Source organism: Lithobates pipiens, unplaced genomic scaffold (assembly GCF_037356315.1).
Source record: "Lithobates pipiens isolate NorthernLeopardFrog02 unplaced genomic scaffold, aLitPip1_a1.2 Scaffold_16, whole genome shotgun sequence".
In the NCBI taxonomy this organism is placed as follows: Eukaryota; Metazoa; Chordata; class Amphibia; order Anura; family Ranidae; genus Lithobates; species Lithobates pipiens.
Genome location: NW_027507748.1, coordinates 278,173,967 through 278,191,965, shown reverse-complemented (window position 1 = coordinate 278,191,965; position 17,999 = coordinate 278,173,967). Strand labels below are relative to the sequence as shown.

At 42.8% G+C, this 17,999-nt stretch overlaps 1 protein-coding gene across 2 annotated transcripts in view; it reads right to left on the bottom strand.

Annotated features, from left to right (window-relative positions):
* The window catches only part of LAD1 (ladinin 1), a 108,853-nt gene that overhangs the window by 26,528 nt on the left and 64,326 nt on the right, over positions 1–17,999 (bottom strand). For both annotated transcript variants that reach the window (XM_077481478.1, XM_077481477.1), the window contains exons 5-7: positions 15,884–16,358; positions 15,593–15,738; positions 6,159–6,312 (exon numbers count right to left, since the gene is read on the bottom strand). In XM_077481478.1, coding sequence (XP_077337604.1) covers positions 6,159–6,312; positions 15,593–15,738; positions 15,884–16,358 — 775 coding nt within the window. The remainder of the gene's footprint in view (positions 1–6,158; positions 6,313–15,592; positions 15,739–15,883; positions 16,359–17,999) is intronic.

Sequence of the window (17,999 nt, the reverse complement as noted above, 5' to 3'; positions counted from 1 at the left end):
GTTTGTACAGACACTGTGTCACCATAGAATAACAGGAGTCCAGCTGCATGAACAAAACACTCATTCACATGCCAAGTGTACCTATGTGAATGAGCCCTTATACTGTATTACTGTATGTGAGGTTGGGGAAGGGGGAAAGGGTGGAGGGAAGCCCCATGGTTGAGCTGTGCTTTTACGGCCCACCTAAACCTACCCCCTTTAGCTGCAAAGGCAGCAGCTATGGGTGTACACATTCCATATATTGTACCCCCTGTCACTTTGGGCAGGCATAGCACCTGCCAAATGTGACCCATTCAAGTGAAGAGCAACGCTCTGCAATAGCCCATAGTTGCAGGACGCTAGTTCAGGATTGAAAGGGTTAAAGCAGGCAGTGAGGAGGTGGTAAAATGTCTCCTCACCGTCTGTTAAATGCTTTCTGAGGAGTGATCTGAATGTGAATGCAAAGCACGTGTGAACAAACCCTTAAATATTTATTTTCTTCTTATTTTTTTTATATGCTTGTTGGGGGTGGGGGGAAATATCATGGGTATAAATAGTCCCCTAACATCTCACTTTTGAGACAGAGAAAGTGATTGCGTACACAGATTTCTCAATCACGTTCTCTGAAGCCTCAGCTGCATTGAAGAATGAATGAACAAGAAGCAATCTATGCAGAGGCTTCCTGTTTTTTCACAAACTTAAACATAGTAAACACAGTTTACTATGCTTGTGTTATAAATGAACAAAGAAGCGATCAGAATCAATTACTCACTGTGTTCATTCAGGAAATGAAGGGGCCAGTAACATGTCACAAATTTACATTCTGACACTGATCCTCCTGTGCCCCTCAGCAGCTGACAGCCAGTGGGAGGGAGAGCAGGAGAAGCTGGTATCACTGCAGGGGACACACAGTGGGATTGGAGTTTTGTGAAGGGGGGTGTCAGATTGTGGAGGGGGTGCATGCAATTACTGGAACCCTTCTACCTCTGCCTCTGCTGCAGTAGAAAGTGAGCAGGAAGGAAAGGAGGAGAAGCTGGCTGCGTTGTAGGGGGAGCCACAGGGGGATCGGTTTCAGAGATTGCCCCTGCCGCTCTGATCATCCTTCTCCTGCATATGAATTGCTCCCCTGTTGACCTGATGTGGCGCTAGTTCCATATGGGAGGGGCTGGCGCTATCTGGCCCTCCTGGTGATCTGGCAACTGATGTAGTTAACAAGATCTGGAGAAAAAAAGTAAATCAATGCTGCATTCAAGTTCATTGCAGGGCTATGACAAAACTGTCCTAGCAACTGGCTTTGTCAAAACAGAAATGCCTCTGAGTAGAACACCATTTTTTTTTTAGCACATGATTTTTTTTCATTGTACTTTCATTACAGTACCACTGTTGTACAATAATGGAGAATACATATTTCAGTAACTATGATCCACTGCCAACAGTAGCTATGGACGGGGGCTTTTGATCACTATATATGTACAAATGATCAGAGAGATAAACCATTATTTGTCATCGCTTGTTCCCACCAAATGGTCATTCACACTTTTGGGCTTTTGCTGGAGAACCAATATAGAGCTGAAATGTTAATGTTAGAGTATATACAGTATATTCAAACATCCTTTTTACCCTTTGGCTATATCCATGGGGGGGGGGGGGAGGGCTTGTCCCCATGTTGATATGGACCTTTTCCCCATAACCCTGGCCTGGTGAATGTGGGGGGGGGGGGGGGGTCTAAAGGCATGTCTGAAGGCCCTCTTTAGATCTGAAAGCCCTCTTTTGCAACTCTTCTGGTCGAATATTTTTAAAGGTTTTTTTTCTCTTGGTATCAAATTTTAGGGTATGCTAAATTCGCCCAGCATAAAGCAATAGACACTGAAATTTTACACATATTTGGAACATTACAAGTATTATTGATGGCTTTTGCATGAATGCTGAGAAATTTACAAAGTAAATATATTATACAAATATACAGTATATATATATATATATATATATATATATATATATATATTTCTAAAGGTGCTATTGACATGAAATTGTCACCACATGTCGGTAACTAACCATGCAATCTATACATTTAAAAAAAACAAAACAAATATGTTCAGAAATGAAGTTATGTGTAATAAAATGGAAAGGCACAGGGAAAAAATATTGTACACATGAAGAGAGGGCATGGAAAGTATGGCTGCACCGATACCACTTTTTAAAGATTGAGTACAACACGATAGTCATGGGATGACGTCACCAGGGCCCCTTATAGAGGGAGGTGTATAGAGGGAGGAGTCGCAGTGGTGATGTCATCCCACGAGTATCGTGTTGTTCATTGCATCCTTAGCCCGCACTGCTGAAGTGCTTTTTTTGTGAGTATACCGTATGTTGTTCCTACTTGGACAAATAAACTTTTGGCAAACAGAGAGCACAAGATCTGGTGTTTTTTCATCCTATGTCGTACCGTAGTCACCTAAGGGAGGTCTGAGACTAGTTAAGCCAGTAAAAGAGAGAGAGGGTAAATGGAGGGATTAGGAGCTCCACGTCGATCTGATTCACTGATTTCCCCCAGAGGGGATCTTCTTTATCTGACCTGCTGGTAAAACAGGGGTCAGATTTTAAGGTGAGCGGCTAGGATATTGAGGTGGAGGAGAGCACCAGCACTTTCAATTTGTTGTGCACTATTTGGTGAAGTCTTCAATTTGGAAGGAACTGAAGACTTTTTTTCATCACTTTGGACTTTCACATTTATCACTTTATATGCAAATGAAGTGATAGCATTGTATGTGTTATTAGGGCAGCACCGCTCTATATATTAGATCGGTACTGGCAGCAATTAGGTAGTGGTGTAATGTTACATCCTATTGTTATTTTGCACTGAAATTGTATTTTGCACATTGTATTTTGCTATTTTTTTTTGTAGGTGGAATCAAGTTCAGTATTATTTTTATTATTTGCACATTTAAGCGCAGCACTGTTTTGGTATTTATTCAATTAATGTGAAGTGGACACATTTTCTGTGTTAGCAGCAGCCAGGTGGGGGGGGGGGGGGGCATTTTGCAAATTTGCACATACATTGTTATTTTTTTTTTGTTTTGTTTTTTACAGGTCTATTAATATTTGTTTTTATCAATTTACATTTTTACACTAGTAGAAACTCAGTATATTACTTTAAATGAATGAACAGGAGACAGCGGCTCCTCTCCATACATAAACTGAAGCATCATAAACACAGTCAGAGTCAGAAAAGGAAGGAGCTGGTAAATTAAATAATTACTGGCTCCTTCCTCCGCACCCCATCCTGACATATCCGGGACAAGGGGGACTGGAGGAGGACGCATAGAGAGGGAGGAGTACACGGGGGGAACCAGAGGAGGACTCAGGGGACAATCGGTGTGGCTGTGGGGCTTTAAAATCACTGATCCCCTGTTTAGCTTTCAATAAAGCAGCTTACAGCTGTGGGGGGGAGAGGAGGAGAAGCGGCTGTCAGGTGCTATATTAAAAGCTATACAGGGAGATTGGTGCTTGTAACTGCCCCCATCACCACACTGATCATCTGTGAGGCTACCTGGCCCCCATTCTATGCTGAGGATGCCTGGCCCATTACAACAGGTATCGAAGCATTTGCACCAGTACCGATACTTGTGCAAATGCTTGGTATTGGCACCGTTACCACTACTAGTATCAGTATTGTTGCAACCCTAATGGAAAGCCAAGACACCAGCTGAAATGTATCAGTAATTAGAAAGCAATCCTGCCCCTTGTCAGTATAAATTAATATCAGCTGGTTCTGTCTCAACTGATGGCCTATAAAAAGGTGTCACACAAGAAACATCTCATGATGGGTAAAAGCAAGAGCTCTCTCAAGACCTTCACAACCTTATCTTTGCAAAACATACTGATGCATCGTTTACAGAAGGATTTCTATACGTGTCAATGTTTCAGTGAGCACTGTGGGGGCCACAATCTAGAAGTGGAAAGAACATCGTTTCACCATAAACCGGCAATGACCAGGTGGTTCTCCCAAGATTTCTGATAGACGAGTGAAAAGAATCATCAGAAGAGTTGTCCAAGAGCCAAGGACCACTTGTGGAGAGCTTCAGAATGACCTGGAATTAGCAGGTACAATTGTTTCAAAGAAAATAATAAGTAATGCACTCAATTGCCATGACCTGTATGCACGCTCAACAAGCAAGACTCCATTGCTTAACAAAAATCATGTTGAAGCACATTTAAAGTTTGTTGCACAACATTTATACAAGCCTGTGAAATACTGGGAGAAATATAGTCTGGTCAGATGAGACCAAATTTGAACTCTTTGGATGCCATAATACCCACCATGTTTGGAGGTCAAATGGCACTGCACATCACCCCAAAAACACCATACCAACAGTGAAGTTTGGAGGTGAGACCATCATGGTGTGGGACTGTTTTTCAGAATATGGTACTAGCAAACTTGAGTTGATCAAAAGAAGAATGAATGGAAAAATATACCAAGACATTCTTGATAAAAATCTGCTGCCATCTACCAGGAAGATGAATATGAAACGAGGGTGGACATTTCAACAAGACAATGATCCCAAACACAAAGCCAAGGAAACTCTCAATTGGTTTAAAGATAGAAAATAAAGCTGCTAGAATGGTCCAACCAATCACCTGACTTGAATCCAAAATCAAATCTATGGAAAGAACTAAAGATCAGAGTTTATAGAAGACTGTATGGAAGACTAGGCCAAAGTCAGACCTGAGCAATGCATGCGACTAGTTTCTCCATACAGGAGGCATCTTAAAGCTGTCATTACCAACAAATGATTTTGTACGAAGTATTAAATAGATTTCAGTTAGCGTGTTCAATACCTTTTCTCTGTGTCATTCTATTTTATTACACATAACTTATTTTCTTAATTTTTTTGTTTTGGTTTCTTTGAACTGTATGTATGGATTGGGTGTATGATTGCATGGGTTGTAACCAACGTGGTAAAAATTTCATGCCAATAGCACCTTTAGAAATATATTTACCTAGAAAAATGGTGACATGGTCAATACTTATTTTACATAGTTGGTCCATATAGTGAACTTGGTGTTGCGTTATTCACTTAAGGTCATCACAAAGGACAAGAGGCACTGTTTTTGTCTGGAGGAAAAGAGATTTAATCTCCAAATACGGAAAGGCATCTTTACAATAAGAGCTGTGGAAAAGACTCCCCAAGAGCTAGTTCTTGCCAGCTCAGTGTGTGTGTGTGTGTGTGTGTGTGTGTGTGTGTGTGTGTGTGTGTGTGTGTTTCTCTGTTGGTTGAACTGGATGAACGTGTGCCCTTTTTCAAACAGATTATGTAAGTAAAAAAGGTATGCAGCAATATCCAAATCATTTTAAACTATGCTATGTGGATTGGAACATGTAACAAATATTAAATAGGTGTCATCCCAGTTGGGCTGTAAATACACTTAATTATTCTTATTTGTTTGTAAATTATGACCGATAGTGATAGTGTATGATAGTGCCTCATTGGATATGTACATCACATATGCAGGAGGCATCAGCTTCCGTTCATGGAAGAAGGATGAGAGCAGGCCTGGTGGTCCATCATCAGGGGCAACTTCCTGAACCAGGAAATGACAGTCACCTCTCAATGATGCCTCCTTCTTCCATGAATGGAAGGCGATGCCTTCTGGGATATGTGATGTGCATCTACCATAAGACAACAGGAGCACACCATTGCCAAGTATAGATGATCGCGGATGGGCTGGAACATGCAAAGAAAAAATAAATAAAAATAAACTAACACAGAAAGGGCTTTAAGCAATTGAATATATGAGTATGTATTTAGCATAACAGATTTTTGGTTTGGTTTATGTAAGGCTGTTACAAAGTTTTTTTCTTCAGTAAATACAAAGGGAGCTTCATCAATGGGTTTGTGTGGTTTGGGTGAAATGAGTCAGTTCTAGCAATACCTGTTTACTCCTTCCCTTCCCCTTCTCCATTGTCCATTGTTCTCAATTGTCATTGTACTATCTTGCCCCAATATGTCACATTATGTTGTACCAAGCCCTTCTATTCACCTCCAGAACTTTTCCAGGCCCTCCTGCCCTTGTGCCTCTTTCTCTTTTACGGGTAAAGAAGAATAAAACATTATGCCTGACAGTGGTACGGTTTGCATTCAAATAGTGAAAATTCCTGGTACCCATAATTGTCTTACTTGTTTGCTGTTTAGATTTGAGCTGGAAACAGCTGAAACAAAGACTTCAGATTTCACTGCTTTGTTCTCTGGAAAAGGTTCTTCTTCAATTGCTTCTGGCACAGGACTTTTGATACTACAGCTGCTACTAGTACGCCGTGGAATTTTCACAGAGCTTTAAAAATACAAAGGTGTAAATAGGATTATATTAGTTAGTATTTAATCGAATCATAGTAATAAAGAGAATACAGCCACATATTGGTTGCTCTCTCATACTCTTTGACACTTATTAGTTAAAGAGGTAGTAAACTGCATGTGGTTAAAAAAATAGAAAAAAATACACATTATGAGACTTACCTTAGAACAAAGCCCTCCACTGCTAAGAGGGCATGATAATTCCCCCGGTTCTCCTTCTGTGTTCGCGGCCTCTGGATACATGTGGGGCCCGGGGGAGCAATGATGTCACTCCTGCACATGTGCATGGGAGCCGCCGTTTACAGCACGGGCTCTGAAGGTCCGGCACTATAAGCTGGACCTTCAGAGTGCATGTGCCGGTGATGTCATCAGCTGCATGCACTCTGAATATCTCCTAAACTGTGAAAGTTTAGGAGATATTCACAGGACCGACAGGTAAGGCATATTATTATAGACTTACCTGTAGGTACAAGTGGTGTAACAGAGTTTATTACCACTTTCAGAAATTTGAAGTGGTGTAATAGTTTTGTGTGTGTATATATTGTTTTGGATCATTTTTTCTGTGTGTGTGTGTGTGTATATATATATATATATATATATATATATATATATATATATATATATATATATATATATATATATATATATATATATATATGCCTTTTCACGCACATGAACTTTAAAGGCCCCCCAGTCTTAGTCCGTAGGGTTCAATATTGAGTTGGCCCACCCTTTTCAGCTCTAAAAGCTTAAACTCTTCTGGGAAAGCTGTCCACAAGGTTTCAGAGTGTGTCTATGGGAATGTTTGACCATTCTTCCAGAAGCGCATCTGTGAGGTCAGGCACTGATGTGGACGAGAAGGCCTAGCTCGCAGTCTCCGCTCTAATTCAAACCAGGTTTTTCTGCTAACCGGTGAACTTGGAAGTGACACTTGGAGTGGAGATTTCTTTCTGCCGACACCTTGTACAGACAGTGGAGTGAGGTTAATACCCCCGATTCACAGGAGCTTCTTTAAACTAAGGGTCCTTTCACACAGGGCGGATCAGTTCTGATCCGCCCCGTGGATATCCGTTTGCTCAGCGGGGATCACTCCGTCGATCCCCGCTGAGCAGGGAGATGACAGGTCTGTCTCTGCACACTGCGCAGGGACGGACCTGTCACAGCGCCGCTCTCCCCTATGGGAGATCGGATGACGACGGACCGCAGTGCCCGTCGTCACCCGATCCGATCCGCAGACGGATAGCTTTTTAATAGCTTTTTCCTCCGTTACACTTTTTCGGATCGGAGCGGGTCGGATGTCAGCGGACATGTCACCGCTGACATCCGACGCTCCATAGAGCTCTATGGAGCACCCGTTCAGGTCCGCCTGAAAAACTGACAGGCGGGCCTAAACGGGACGTCAGTGTGAAAGGGGCCTAAGTGTGTAGTGCCTGGAAAAAGACTGTAAGACTGAGTGTTATATAGATGGAAGGGCATATCTTCTGTTATAAAGAAACTATTAATATAGGCACAGATTCTTGGTTCATCTGATGGGTTGAATAACATAGGGGATTTTTCACACGCAGTGTGGTGACGGGATCTAAAGATTGGATCTATACCCTATATGAGCCGAATGAATGGACGTTTGATTTGATGGTTCTTGGGACATTTATTATGCACTATTGCAACAAATGCAAATGTGAATGTTTTCAGCAAAGCTAATGTTATCATTTCACTTTAGCATTTTTGTGATGTTTTGTTTTATGCATGGTATCGCTACCATTTTATCAATAATTGACAATATTATTGTTCTATGAGCGCTGGGAGAGAAGGATCATTTCACTATTGCATTTTGATTATTTCTTACGTTTAGGGATGCCATTAAAGTTCATGTACATGTAAAGGCAGGTGTCCCAATACATTTGGTAATATAGTATATATGTATATTCTGTATATATACATGACATGACATGATTAACACATCTATAGTAACAGAAATGTTAACTAATACATTCTCCTTGAACAAAAGGAGTGTTTGCGTTTTGACTGAACTAATAATATCTGTAGGCATCCTTAGAACCACTGTCATTTTTATTTTTGCTTGTGTAGCGCTACCCTTGTGAGGGCCACTGATAGAATCTGTACCCCACTGGTTGCCTGGACTTTGCAAGTCCTCTGACACCTCTGACACCTTGGGTTCAGTCATTTCTTTACCGTTGACACCAATAACAAGAAATCTACACAGTATTAGGCTCGGTTCACACAGGGGCGACGCGACTTCAGGACGACTTTGTGAGGCAACTTGGAGACGACTTGAACACAACTTAGACACGACCTGGGGCGACTTACAACACAACTTTAAGTCGCCCCAGGCCAGGCGACTTTTGCCGTGGCCAATCAGAGAATGAGCTCTGAAGGGGGAACTCCACGCCAAATTAGCGTGGGTTCCCCCTCCGAGAGCATACCAGGCCCTTAGGTCTGGTATGGATTCCAAGGGGAACCCCCTACGCCGAAAAAAACGGAGTGGGGGTCCCCCCAGATCCACACCAGACCCTTATCCGAGCACGCTACCCGGCCGGCCAGGAAAGGGGTGGGGACGAGCGGGCGGCCCCCCCTCCTGAGCCGTACCAGGCCGCGTGCCCTCAACATGGGGGGTGCAAAGCACCTTGTCCCCATGTTGATGAGGACAAGGGCCTCTTCCCGACAACCCTGGCCGTCGGGGTCTGCGGGCGGGGGGCTTATCGGAATCCGGGAGCCCCCTTTAATAAGGGGCTTCCGGATACCGCCCCCCCACCCTATGTGAATGAGTATGGGGTACAATGTACCCCTACCCATTCACCTGTGAAAAAAGTAAAAAAAAACACAACACAGGGTTAAAATAGTTTATTGCACAGCTCCGGGGGTCTTCTCGCCGGACTCCTCCGCTATCTTCTGCTAGCAGAACGGCTTTCTTCCTCGCTGCCACCCTCTTCTTCCGACTTCGGGGGTCTTGTGCCCCTCTTCGGTTCTTCTGCCGGGCCACCGCTTCTTCTTATAGCTCTTTTACAGGCAGTGGCCCGGTCTTCTGTCGTCGCCGCCGCTGCCTTCCGTTCTTCTCCTTCTTCTTCTTCTTCTCCTGGAGATGTTGACTCGACGTTCTCACCGGCCGCAATGCCAGGGACGCGCTGCGCGGCGACTTATATAGGGACAAGGGGCGGGGTCATCGGTTGATGTCACATGGGTTGATGTCACATGGTGACCCCGCCCCCTTACGATGTCACAGTCCCGGAGGATGCCGGGACTGTCACCATGTGACATCAACCCATGTGACATCAACTGATGACCCCGCCCCTTGTCCCTATATAAGTCGCCACGCAGCGCGTCCCTGGCATTGCGGCCGGAGAGAACGTCGAGTCAACATCTCCAGGAGAAGAAGAAGAAGAAGGAGAAGAACGGAAGGCGGCGGCGACGACAGAAGACTGGGCCACCGCCTGTAAAAGAGCTATAAGAAGAAGCGGTGGCCCGGCAGAAGAACCGAAGAGGGGGACAAGACTCCCGAAGTCGGAAGAAGAGGGCGGCGGCGAGGAAGAAAGCCGTTCTGCTAGCAGAAGATAGCGGAGGAGTCCGGCGAGAAGACCCCCGAAGAACCCCGGAGCTGTGCAATAAACTATTTTAACCCTGTGTTGTGTTTTTTTTACTTTTTTCACAGGTGAATGGGTAGGGGTACATTGTACCCCATACTCATTCACATAGGGTGGGGGGCCGGTATCCGGGGGCCCCCTTATATAAGGGGGCTCCCGGATTCCGATAAGCCCCCCGCCCACAGACCCCGACAACCAACGGCCAGGGTTGTCAGGAAGAGGCCCTTGTCCTCATCAACATGGGGACAAGGTGCTTTGGGGTGGGGGGGCCGCACGCCCCCCCTCCCCCAAGGCACCCCCCATGTTGAGGGCACGTGGCCTGGTACGGCTCAGGAGGGGGGGGCCGCCCGCTCGTCCCAGCCCCCTTTCCTGGCCGGCCGGGTAGCGTGCTCGGATAAGGGTCTGGTGTGGATCTGGGGGGACCCCCACGCCGTTTTTTCAGCGTAGGGGGTTCCCCTTGGAATCCATTCCAGACCTAAGGGCCTGGTATGCTCTCGGAGGGGGAACCCACGCCAATTTTTTTTCGTAAATTTGGCGTGGAGTTCCCCCTTCAGAGCTAATAATTCTGTCAAAGTCGCCTCCGTATAGACAGAGATCCGACTTGGAGGCGACCTCCATTGAAATCAATGGGTACAAGTCGCCTACAAGTCGGATTGAAGTAGTACAGGAACTTCTTTTGAAGTCGGAGCGACTTCAGTAGCGTGCATTAAGACGTCTCTCATTCACTTACATTGATTTTTAAATGTTGTCCGACCTGAGGCGACTAGGGGCGACCTGAAGTCGGATCTGAGTCGCCCCTGTGTGAACCGAGCCTTAGTGAAGCAGTTCAGATTTGTTTACTGTGATAAGAATGACACACAGAAATGCACAGCATAACACTATAGGTAATGGAGATATTTTATCTGAACAATATAGCACTAATATGAAATGCTATCTTGCAGTTTAGAAACTTATGCTAACAAGGTAAATTGTGAAGGACAGTGTGAAGAAACCTATGTGAATAGGCATCAGAGAGGCAGGGGACTGTCATTTAATACAACTATGTCAGGCCACTCCTCTCTATCTCCTCAGCCCACAGGCATTTAACATCAAACGATTAACAAACATTAGCAAACTGTTGTGATTAAATTGGCTGGCTCCTTTAAGCAGAGTTCCTTTGTGATAGACAACACTTAAACACTTAGACACTAAGGAGAGGCTAAAAGGGGTTAATGGAAACCCTGCAGAATGCGGCAGACCTTCAGCTAGCACTTATGCCCGATCGGACTATTTTGTCGGAAAATCCGATCGTGTGTGGGCTCTATCGGACTTTTTCCGTCGGAAACTCCGATGGAAAAAATTTGAGATCAAAAATGTTCCCACAAAAAAATCTGATCGGACTTTTTCCGATCGTTTGTAGAGAATTCTGATGGACACTGCCACACATGCTCAGATCAAATTGCGAGACCAAAGCTATTGGCTACTAGCCTCTACATAGTACCGTCGTACGCAACGAACGTCACCACATTCCAAACGATCGGATTTTCCGACAACTTTGTCCGACCGTGTGTAGGCAACACCAGTTTCGGACAAAATCTGACGGATTTTGTGGTTGGAATGTCCGACCGTATGTACATGGCATTAAAGTATGATGAAGGGAATAATCATTGATGTCAGAGCAATGCAACTTTAAATGGTATGGGATTGGCCCCTTTAAGAATGCAGAATGTTCCTGTGTGACCTAAACACAAGTGGTCACTATGTAGAGTGTCTATGGTATTACTAAGCAGGTGCCCGCTCACCCACAGCACAACAGATGTTGCTGGTAACTATGTAGATGATGATGACGGCTCTTTCAGGAACTCCCTCTGGGTTCTAGCTAAGGGGATAGTGTCTGACCTCCATCACACTGTGCCACGGCCTACGCGGATCTGAAGTGTACGTAACGCTGAAGGATCAGGAACAGCCTGGATACTGTAGTAGATAGGAAGCGATGCTGTCCACAGATGTCCCTCTGCATGCAGCTGTAGATAGCTCTCTCCTATGCAAGCCGCGACTTGGCCGCAGCTCACACTGGCACTAAGCACCCGCAGACAGATCCAGGCCGACGTCTCAAGAGAGTGACCTAGGCCGGAACCAGCCTTTTTATAACCCCTCCCAGCATTCTATTCTCCCCTCCTCAGCAATCTGGTAGTCTTAGTTCAGGCCAGTCCTACTGAAATTGAAACTCCATCATTCTGAACTACACATCCGACGATGCTTTGCTCTGCTCTGTTTTTAGGAAATGACACATGGAGTCCAAGCCAACACTAGAGGGAGACAGCTCCTCATTAATAACACTGCATACTGTCACTGAATTGCAGGCACAATAGCCAGCTCCTGGCTACACTTGTGTTTTTGTTGATTTTTTTTCACCTGTCATACTATACCAGTGATTACCAAGAGCAGACGCATTCCTACGCGTCACATGGAGGGTAGTCCATTCCCTTCAGTGCTCTACATGAAAGAATTGCAGAAAAGAAGTTCCGGACTCTTTTCCAAAAATGTGCCACATGGTTTGCTCGTTTGCAGATGCGTGGGAGTACCATTAAAAAGTAACATCAATGAATAATAAAAAATTTTTTTTTAAAAATAAATGCTAAATGGCAGCATGTTTCTGAGTGTGTCGGAAAAAACACGCAATTTTACATAGTAGTGTGAATCCATCTTTACACAGGAAATTAGGCTAAATTTCTCCAGTTAACAGACAAAAAAAGTGTATTTTATAACTATCTGTGTCTGCTATCGAAACGTTTCCTCTTGCTTGCTGTTCTATTGTTTAAATAATAATATAGAAGTTAAATTATGCATTTGTAGTGTATTGTAAGTGTAATTTTATATTTTTGTGTGTGACACACAATATTATTATTGTAATTATTAGTGTTACTATGGACACAGGAGTACAACAATTCAATGCAAAACTCCTTCAAATCAACTGATTTCTCCCACAACAACTTGGTTCTCCAGGGAGGACATTTATTGACAAGATCCTTATACTACAGCATTATGAGCTTTCAGGGCAGTTCTACCTGTCAGTTTTTCAGCAGACTGATCAGAAGCTCCATGCGGGTCTATGGGCAGGTTTATATAAACGTTCCCCAAATCTGTCCCCTAATTGCATATTGCAAGCTATTCTGAACAATACAAACTTCCTATAGCATTATGTGTATAAACCACCTTCAAGAAAACAGCTATTTTTTGGTATGGTTGGGAACCCACAACAATTAGATAGTGGGGTTTCTCAAATTTGACTGCAAAAGTGGAAATAGATTTTAAAGCAGATAGTAGGCCAGTTTATTGTACATCTGTGCAGGGACCGCCCTGTCAGATCTCCGCTCCCCTCTACGGGGGATTGGATGAACACGGACCGCTTGTCCGTGTTCATCCAATCTGCTCTGCAGACGGATAGAAAAATAGGATTTTCCTCTGTCTGCAGAATCGGACCATAGCGGAGACGGACGATATCGGGTGTTAGCGGATGTTCATTCGCTGACACCCGCTATCCCATAGGGATGCATGTATGTCCGTATTTCATACGAAAATGGATGGATGAAACACGGACATACTGTCCGTATGTGTGAAAGGGGCCTAAAGCAGATACCACACCGGGGGCCACTCTTGTCAGCTAAGAACAGGAAACTGAGGCTACAATTCAAACAAGCTCACCAAAATTGGACAATAGAAGATTGGAAAAACGTTGCCTGATATTTTCTCCAATCGCCTCCACAGTCAGCAGATCTCAATCCAATAGCGCACCTTTGGGATGTGGCGGAAAGGGAAATTTGTACCATGTAGGTGCAGCCGACAAATTTCAGCAAATACATGATGCTATCATGTCAATATGGACCAAATCTCTGAGGAATGTTTCCTTGTTGAATCTCTGGCACCAAGAATTTAGGCAGTTCTGAAGGCAAAAGGGAGTCTAACCCAGTACTTGCAAGGTGTACCTAATTAAGTGGCCTGTGAGTATATACTGTACACGTAACATTTTGTTTCCCAGAAGTTGCATAACAGCCAAACAAAAATCCTTTGACCCAATCTGGCCACAGTCATAACACTGAGATAATTTTTATGATGTATCAATCTAAAAATGCTTAACTATAATATAATCAAATATCATTAAGGAACTTTCCCAGGAAAATTCTCTGCAATGAAATACTACAATATACAAAACTTTATGACATGCTCAAAGTTCACAAAATATATTTTATAGTCATAATTTCACTTGAAAAATACCCCAGCTTTAAAATGTGCTGCTTACACCAATATGGATATACCCCCAATTAACAACCTTGCTTTAAGTAGAACTAAAGGCAAAACCTTTTTTTTTTCTTCATTTTGTACAGAGCAAGGGAGAGTTATAACCCCTGTATGTTTTTTGTTTTTACCATTTGTGTCCCATTGAGGTCATTTCCTTTCAGTTCCTGTCCCATTGTCAAAACAGGATGTGATAGGAAGTCCCTTCAAAGTGTGGGTATTCCTGGTTGTCACCAGGGTCCCCAAGAACATTTCCCCTCTATTCCTGTTCTGGGGACAATCCAAAATTGGAAATTCGGTTTTTACTTTCACTTTCAAAGACAATGGTAAACAGGACAAACCGAGAGGGTGAATCTCCTTATTGGAAGCGCAGACACCTGACTGGTGTTCTAATCCCTTTGCCCGCTATCCAAAACTAAACAGAAAAATAGTTTTGCCTTTAGTTACACTTTTAGTGCATCATCCATGTTTACATGGGCTCTTCTTTCAAAAAACAGTTATCATAGGACTAACTAAGAAGGAATAAAATAAACTAGGAAGCAGTAATGCTAAACTGGAATTTAGCAGCAGAGTATTTTGGTAGGCCATACTGTAAAACCATGTATATTTGAATTATGTACTAGCCGTTTGCCTGGAGATTCCTTTGATCCCAACTACTTGCTGTATCCCAACATGCCAGTCAAACCACCTGTCACTAAATAAAATGGTTAGTTTACAATCCTGTTTAAACCTTGCATTAGCGTTGCTTTGCTTCAAAACCGAAGTGCCATCGAAGCACCACCGAAGCATCACAGAAGCATCACAGAACCATCAAAAACACATCAAGAAAGCATATTGAAGTGGTAGGCATTAGCGTTGCTTTGCTTCAAAAACCTATGCCACTTTAGTGGTGCTTCAAAGTTTCTTTAAAGCCTCCATAGAAGTCTATGACAAAGATCACTTTAAGCACATGAAACTTTTGAGAGGCTTTTATTCTGCTTTAGCTTTGCTTTGGTTTGCAGAAATTGCAGGTATGAGATATCCACACACACAGGGCATATGCCAAGCTTCATTAAAGCTTCAAAAAAGCACCACCGAAGCATCAAAGAAGCATCGCAGAACCATCAAAAACACATCAAGAAAGCATGTTGAAGCGGTAGGCACTTTAATGTGTGTTAAAGTCAAAGCAAGTGTAAACGAGCCCTAAAACAAAGTCCCAAATAGCTAGGACCTAACAGGGGTTCTAATCCTTCCCTACGCTGTACAAAATGTAAAAAAAAAAAAAAAAATTGTTGGTGTAGATCGCATCTCAATGAGAACTAGTTAAATTCTGCCAGGACATGATCACGGACAGAAGAAGAACTTGCATCAGCATAATTATACAGAAGTAGTAATAGATGTACATACCTAACAAACACCTGAGTCTTGTACTTGGACTGACTCCCATGACTGGGTGATGTGTTTGTTTCATTTTGTGGTTCTGAAGGCGTAGTACTCACTGAGTCACTGATTGGACCACTGGCATTCTTTCCTTGTGTTGGGTGATCTTGTGCCTAATACAACAAAAACAAAATATGATTATAAAACATATTATTTTATCATTTGGAGTTATAGTATGCCATGTGCTTTTCTGTTTATAGCTTTCTGTGGCTTTTAACAAAGAACTTTGTAAAGTTAGCTGTAGTTTACCGTAATTACCTTACTATCTGATATCTCTGCTTTCTCCTCTTCAAGCCTTTTGTCGGGTTGAGAGCTGGATTTTTGAACCTGTGCCTTCTGGACCTGTATTTTGTGGTCCTCTTCTTTCCAGCTACTAAATTTTTGGTTAAGTCTTCTTACATTCTGACTGTTGTGTACTGTTCCTTTTACGCTTTCAGGCTCTAAACACTGTTGATTTTTAGATGAGATACTTTGCTTTTGGCTATTAGATGTTATGTTTTCTGTTTGATTCCGGAGATTATTACTTGTTGTACCATGGTTCTGGTTTTCTTCTTTTGCACTTGTCACCTTTTGTTTCTCTTGTGTAGCACTCTTTGGATGTTTTACCTCCTGTGTCTCAGTTGTAGATACCTTGATCTTGTCTACTCCAGTTTGAGCTTGGAAGTTTTCCGGTTCCTTTTTATTTAATAACTCCTTTTCCTTGGGGCTTACAGCTGAAGAATCTGGCTGTGAACTGGAGCAGTGATGTAAGGATAGAAGACTCAAAACAGGAACAAATATAAATGTAACTCAGAGATAATCTTTTTCATTTTACAATAACAGGCATAAACAGTCAGAGGAATTCAACAAAGCAGTAACCTAATTTTTCTGGCCACTTTAAAGTGGAAATAGACTTCACGTTTGAACTTGTACATACAGGTAAACCTATAATAAGGTTTACCTGAAGGTACAGTGAATATCTCCTAAACTTGCACTGTTTATGAGATATTCACACAACATGCAGCAGTTGACGACGCATACTGTGTCACCCCTTCAGAGCTCCATGTCGGAGCCACAGCAGTGGTGTCATCATTGCCTAGGCCATTCATACAGCCGGAGCCTGCAAACCCAGAAGGAAGACAGGGAGAAGATGGCAGCACCAAGGAGCCGTGACAGCACTGAGCTGAAGGGCTCCTTGTACAGGTAAGTCTGCCATAAAGCACTAGTGTGCAAAACTCTGTTGAAAGTACTTATTGAACCTACGTTTAAATTATAATAGCGTTGCAGCACCATACCTTACGCATATTGCAATCACTCCACTATATACTTTATACAAAAAAGTTTAACTGAGATGTACAACACTTGATGTAGCAAAACACTTTTCCTAGATACAGACCAGTGTCAGAGCTACTAAAATTGAGTATTCTTTCAGAATAGACTTAAAGTGCAACTATACTCTGAAACTTTTTCTTGTTTTGAATAGAGTGGGGAAGGGTTAGAACCCCCGTCAGGTTTTACTGCTATCCAGGGCTCTATTAGAAAAAAAATTCCATCACTTCCTGTTCTTGGGACGGCCTTTTAACAGACAGAAATTCTGCACCAGGGAAACGGACAACAAAAGAACACTAACAAGGGGTTCTATAATTCCCTTTGGTAACTTAAAAAAAAATCACACTTCTGTCGGTGATGCTATTGGAGAGTTTACTTCTTATGAAGGGAAAAGTTTTTCCTTGGGTTAATAAGTAAGATGAAATCTGCTTCAAAAGATGGCTTCGGACAGGCTTTTTTTAAAGCTCTCTGAATGCCAGCCAAAGCACCTGTCACTAAATAAAATGGTTAGTCCTGTTTACACCTTGCATTTGCATTGCTTTGCTTAAAAAAATATACTCCATGCTGCTTTAGTGGTGCTTCAAAGCTTCTTTAAAGCCTCCATCGAAGTCTATGACAAAGCTCACTTGAAGCACCTGCAGCTTTTGAGGCTTTTATTCAGCTTTAGCTTTGCTTTGGTTTGGAGAAATTGCAGGTATGAGATATCAACATACACACACAGGGCATCTGCCAAGCTTCATTAGAGCTTCAAAAAAGTAAAACCAAAGCATAATTGAAGCATCACAGAAGCATTGCAAAACCATCAAAAACACATCAAGAAAGCATGTTGAAGTGGTAGGCACTTTAATGTGTGTTGAAGTCAAAGCAAGTGTAAACGAGCCTAAAACAAAGTCCCAAATAGCTAGAACCTAACAGGGATCCTAATCCTTCCCCACGCTGTCCAAAATGTAAAAAAAAGGTCTTGGTGGTGTAGATCACATTTTAATATGAACTAGTTTTATTCTGTCAGGACATGGTCAAAGACTGAAGAAGAACATGCAATAGAATAATTATATAGAAGTAGTAA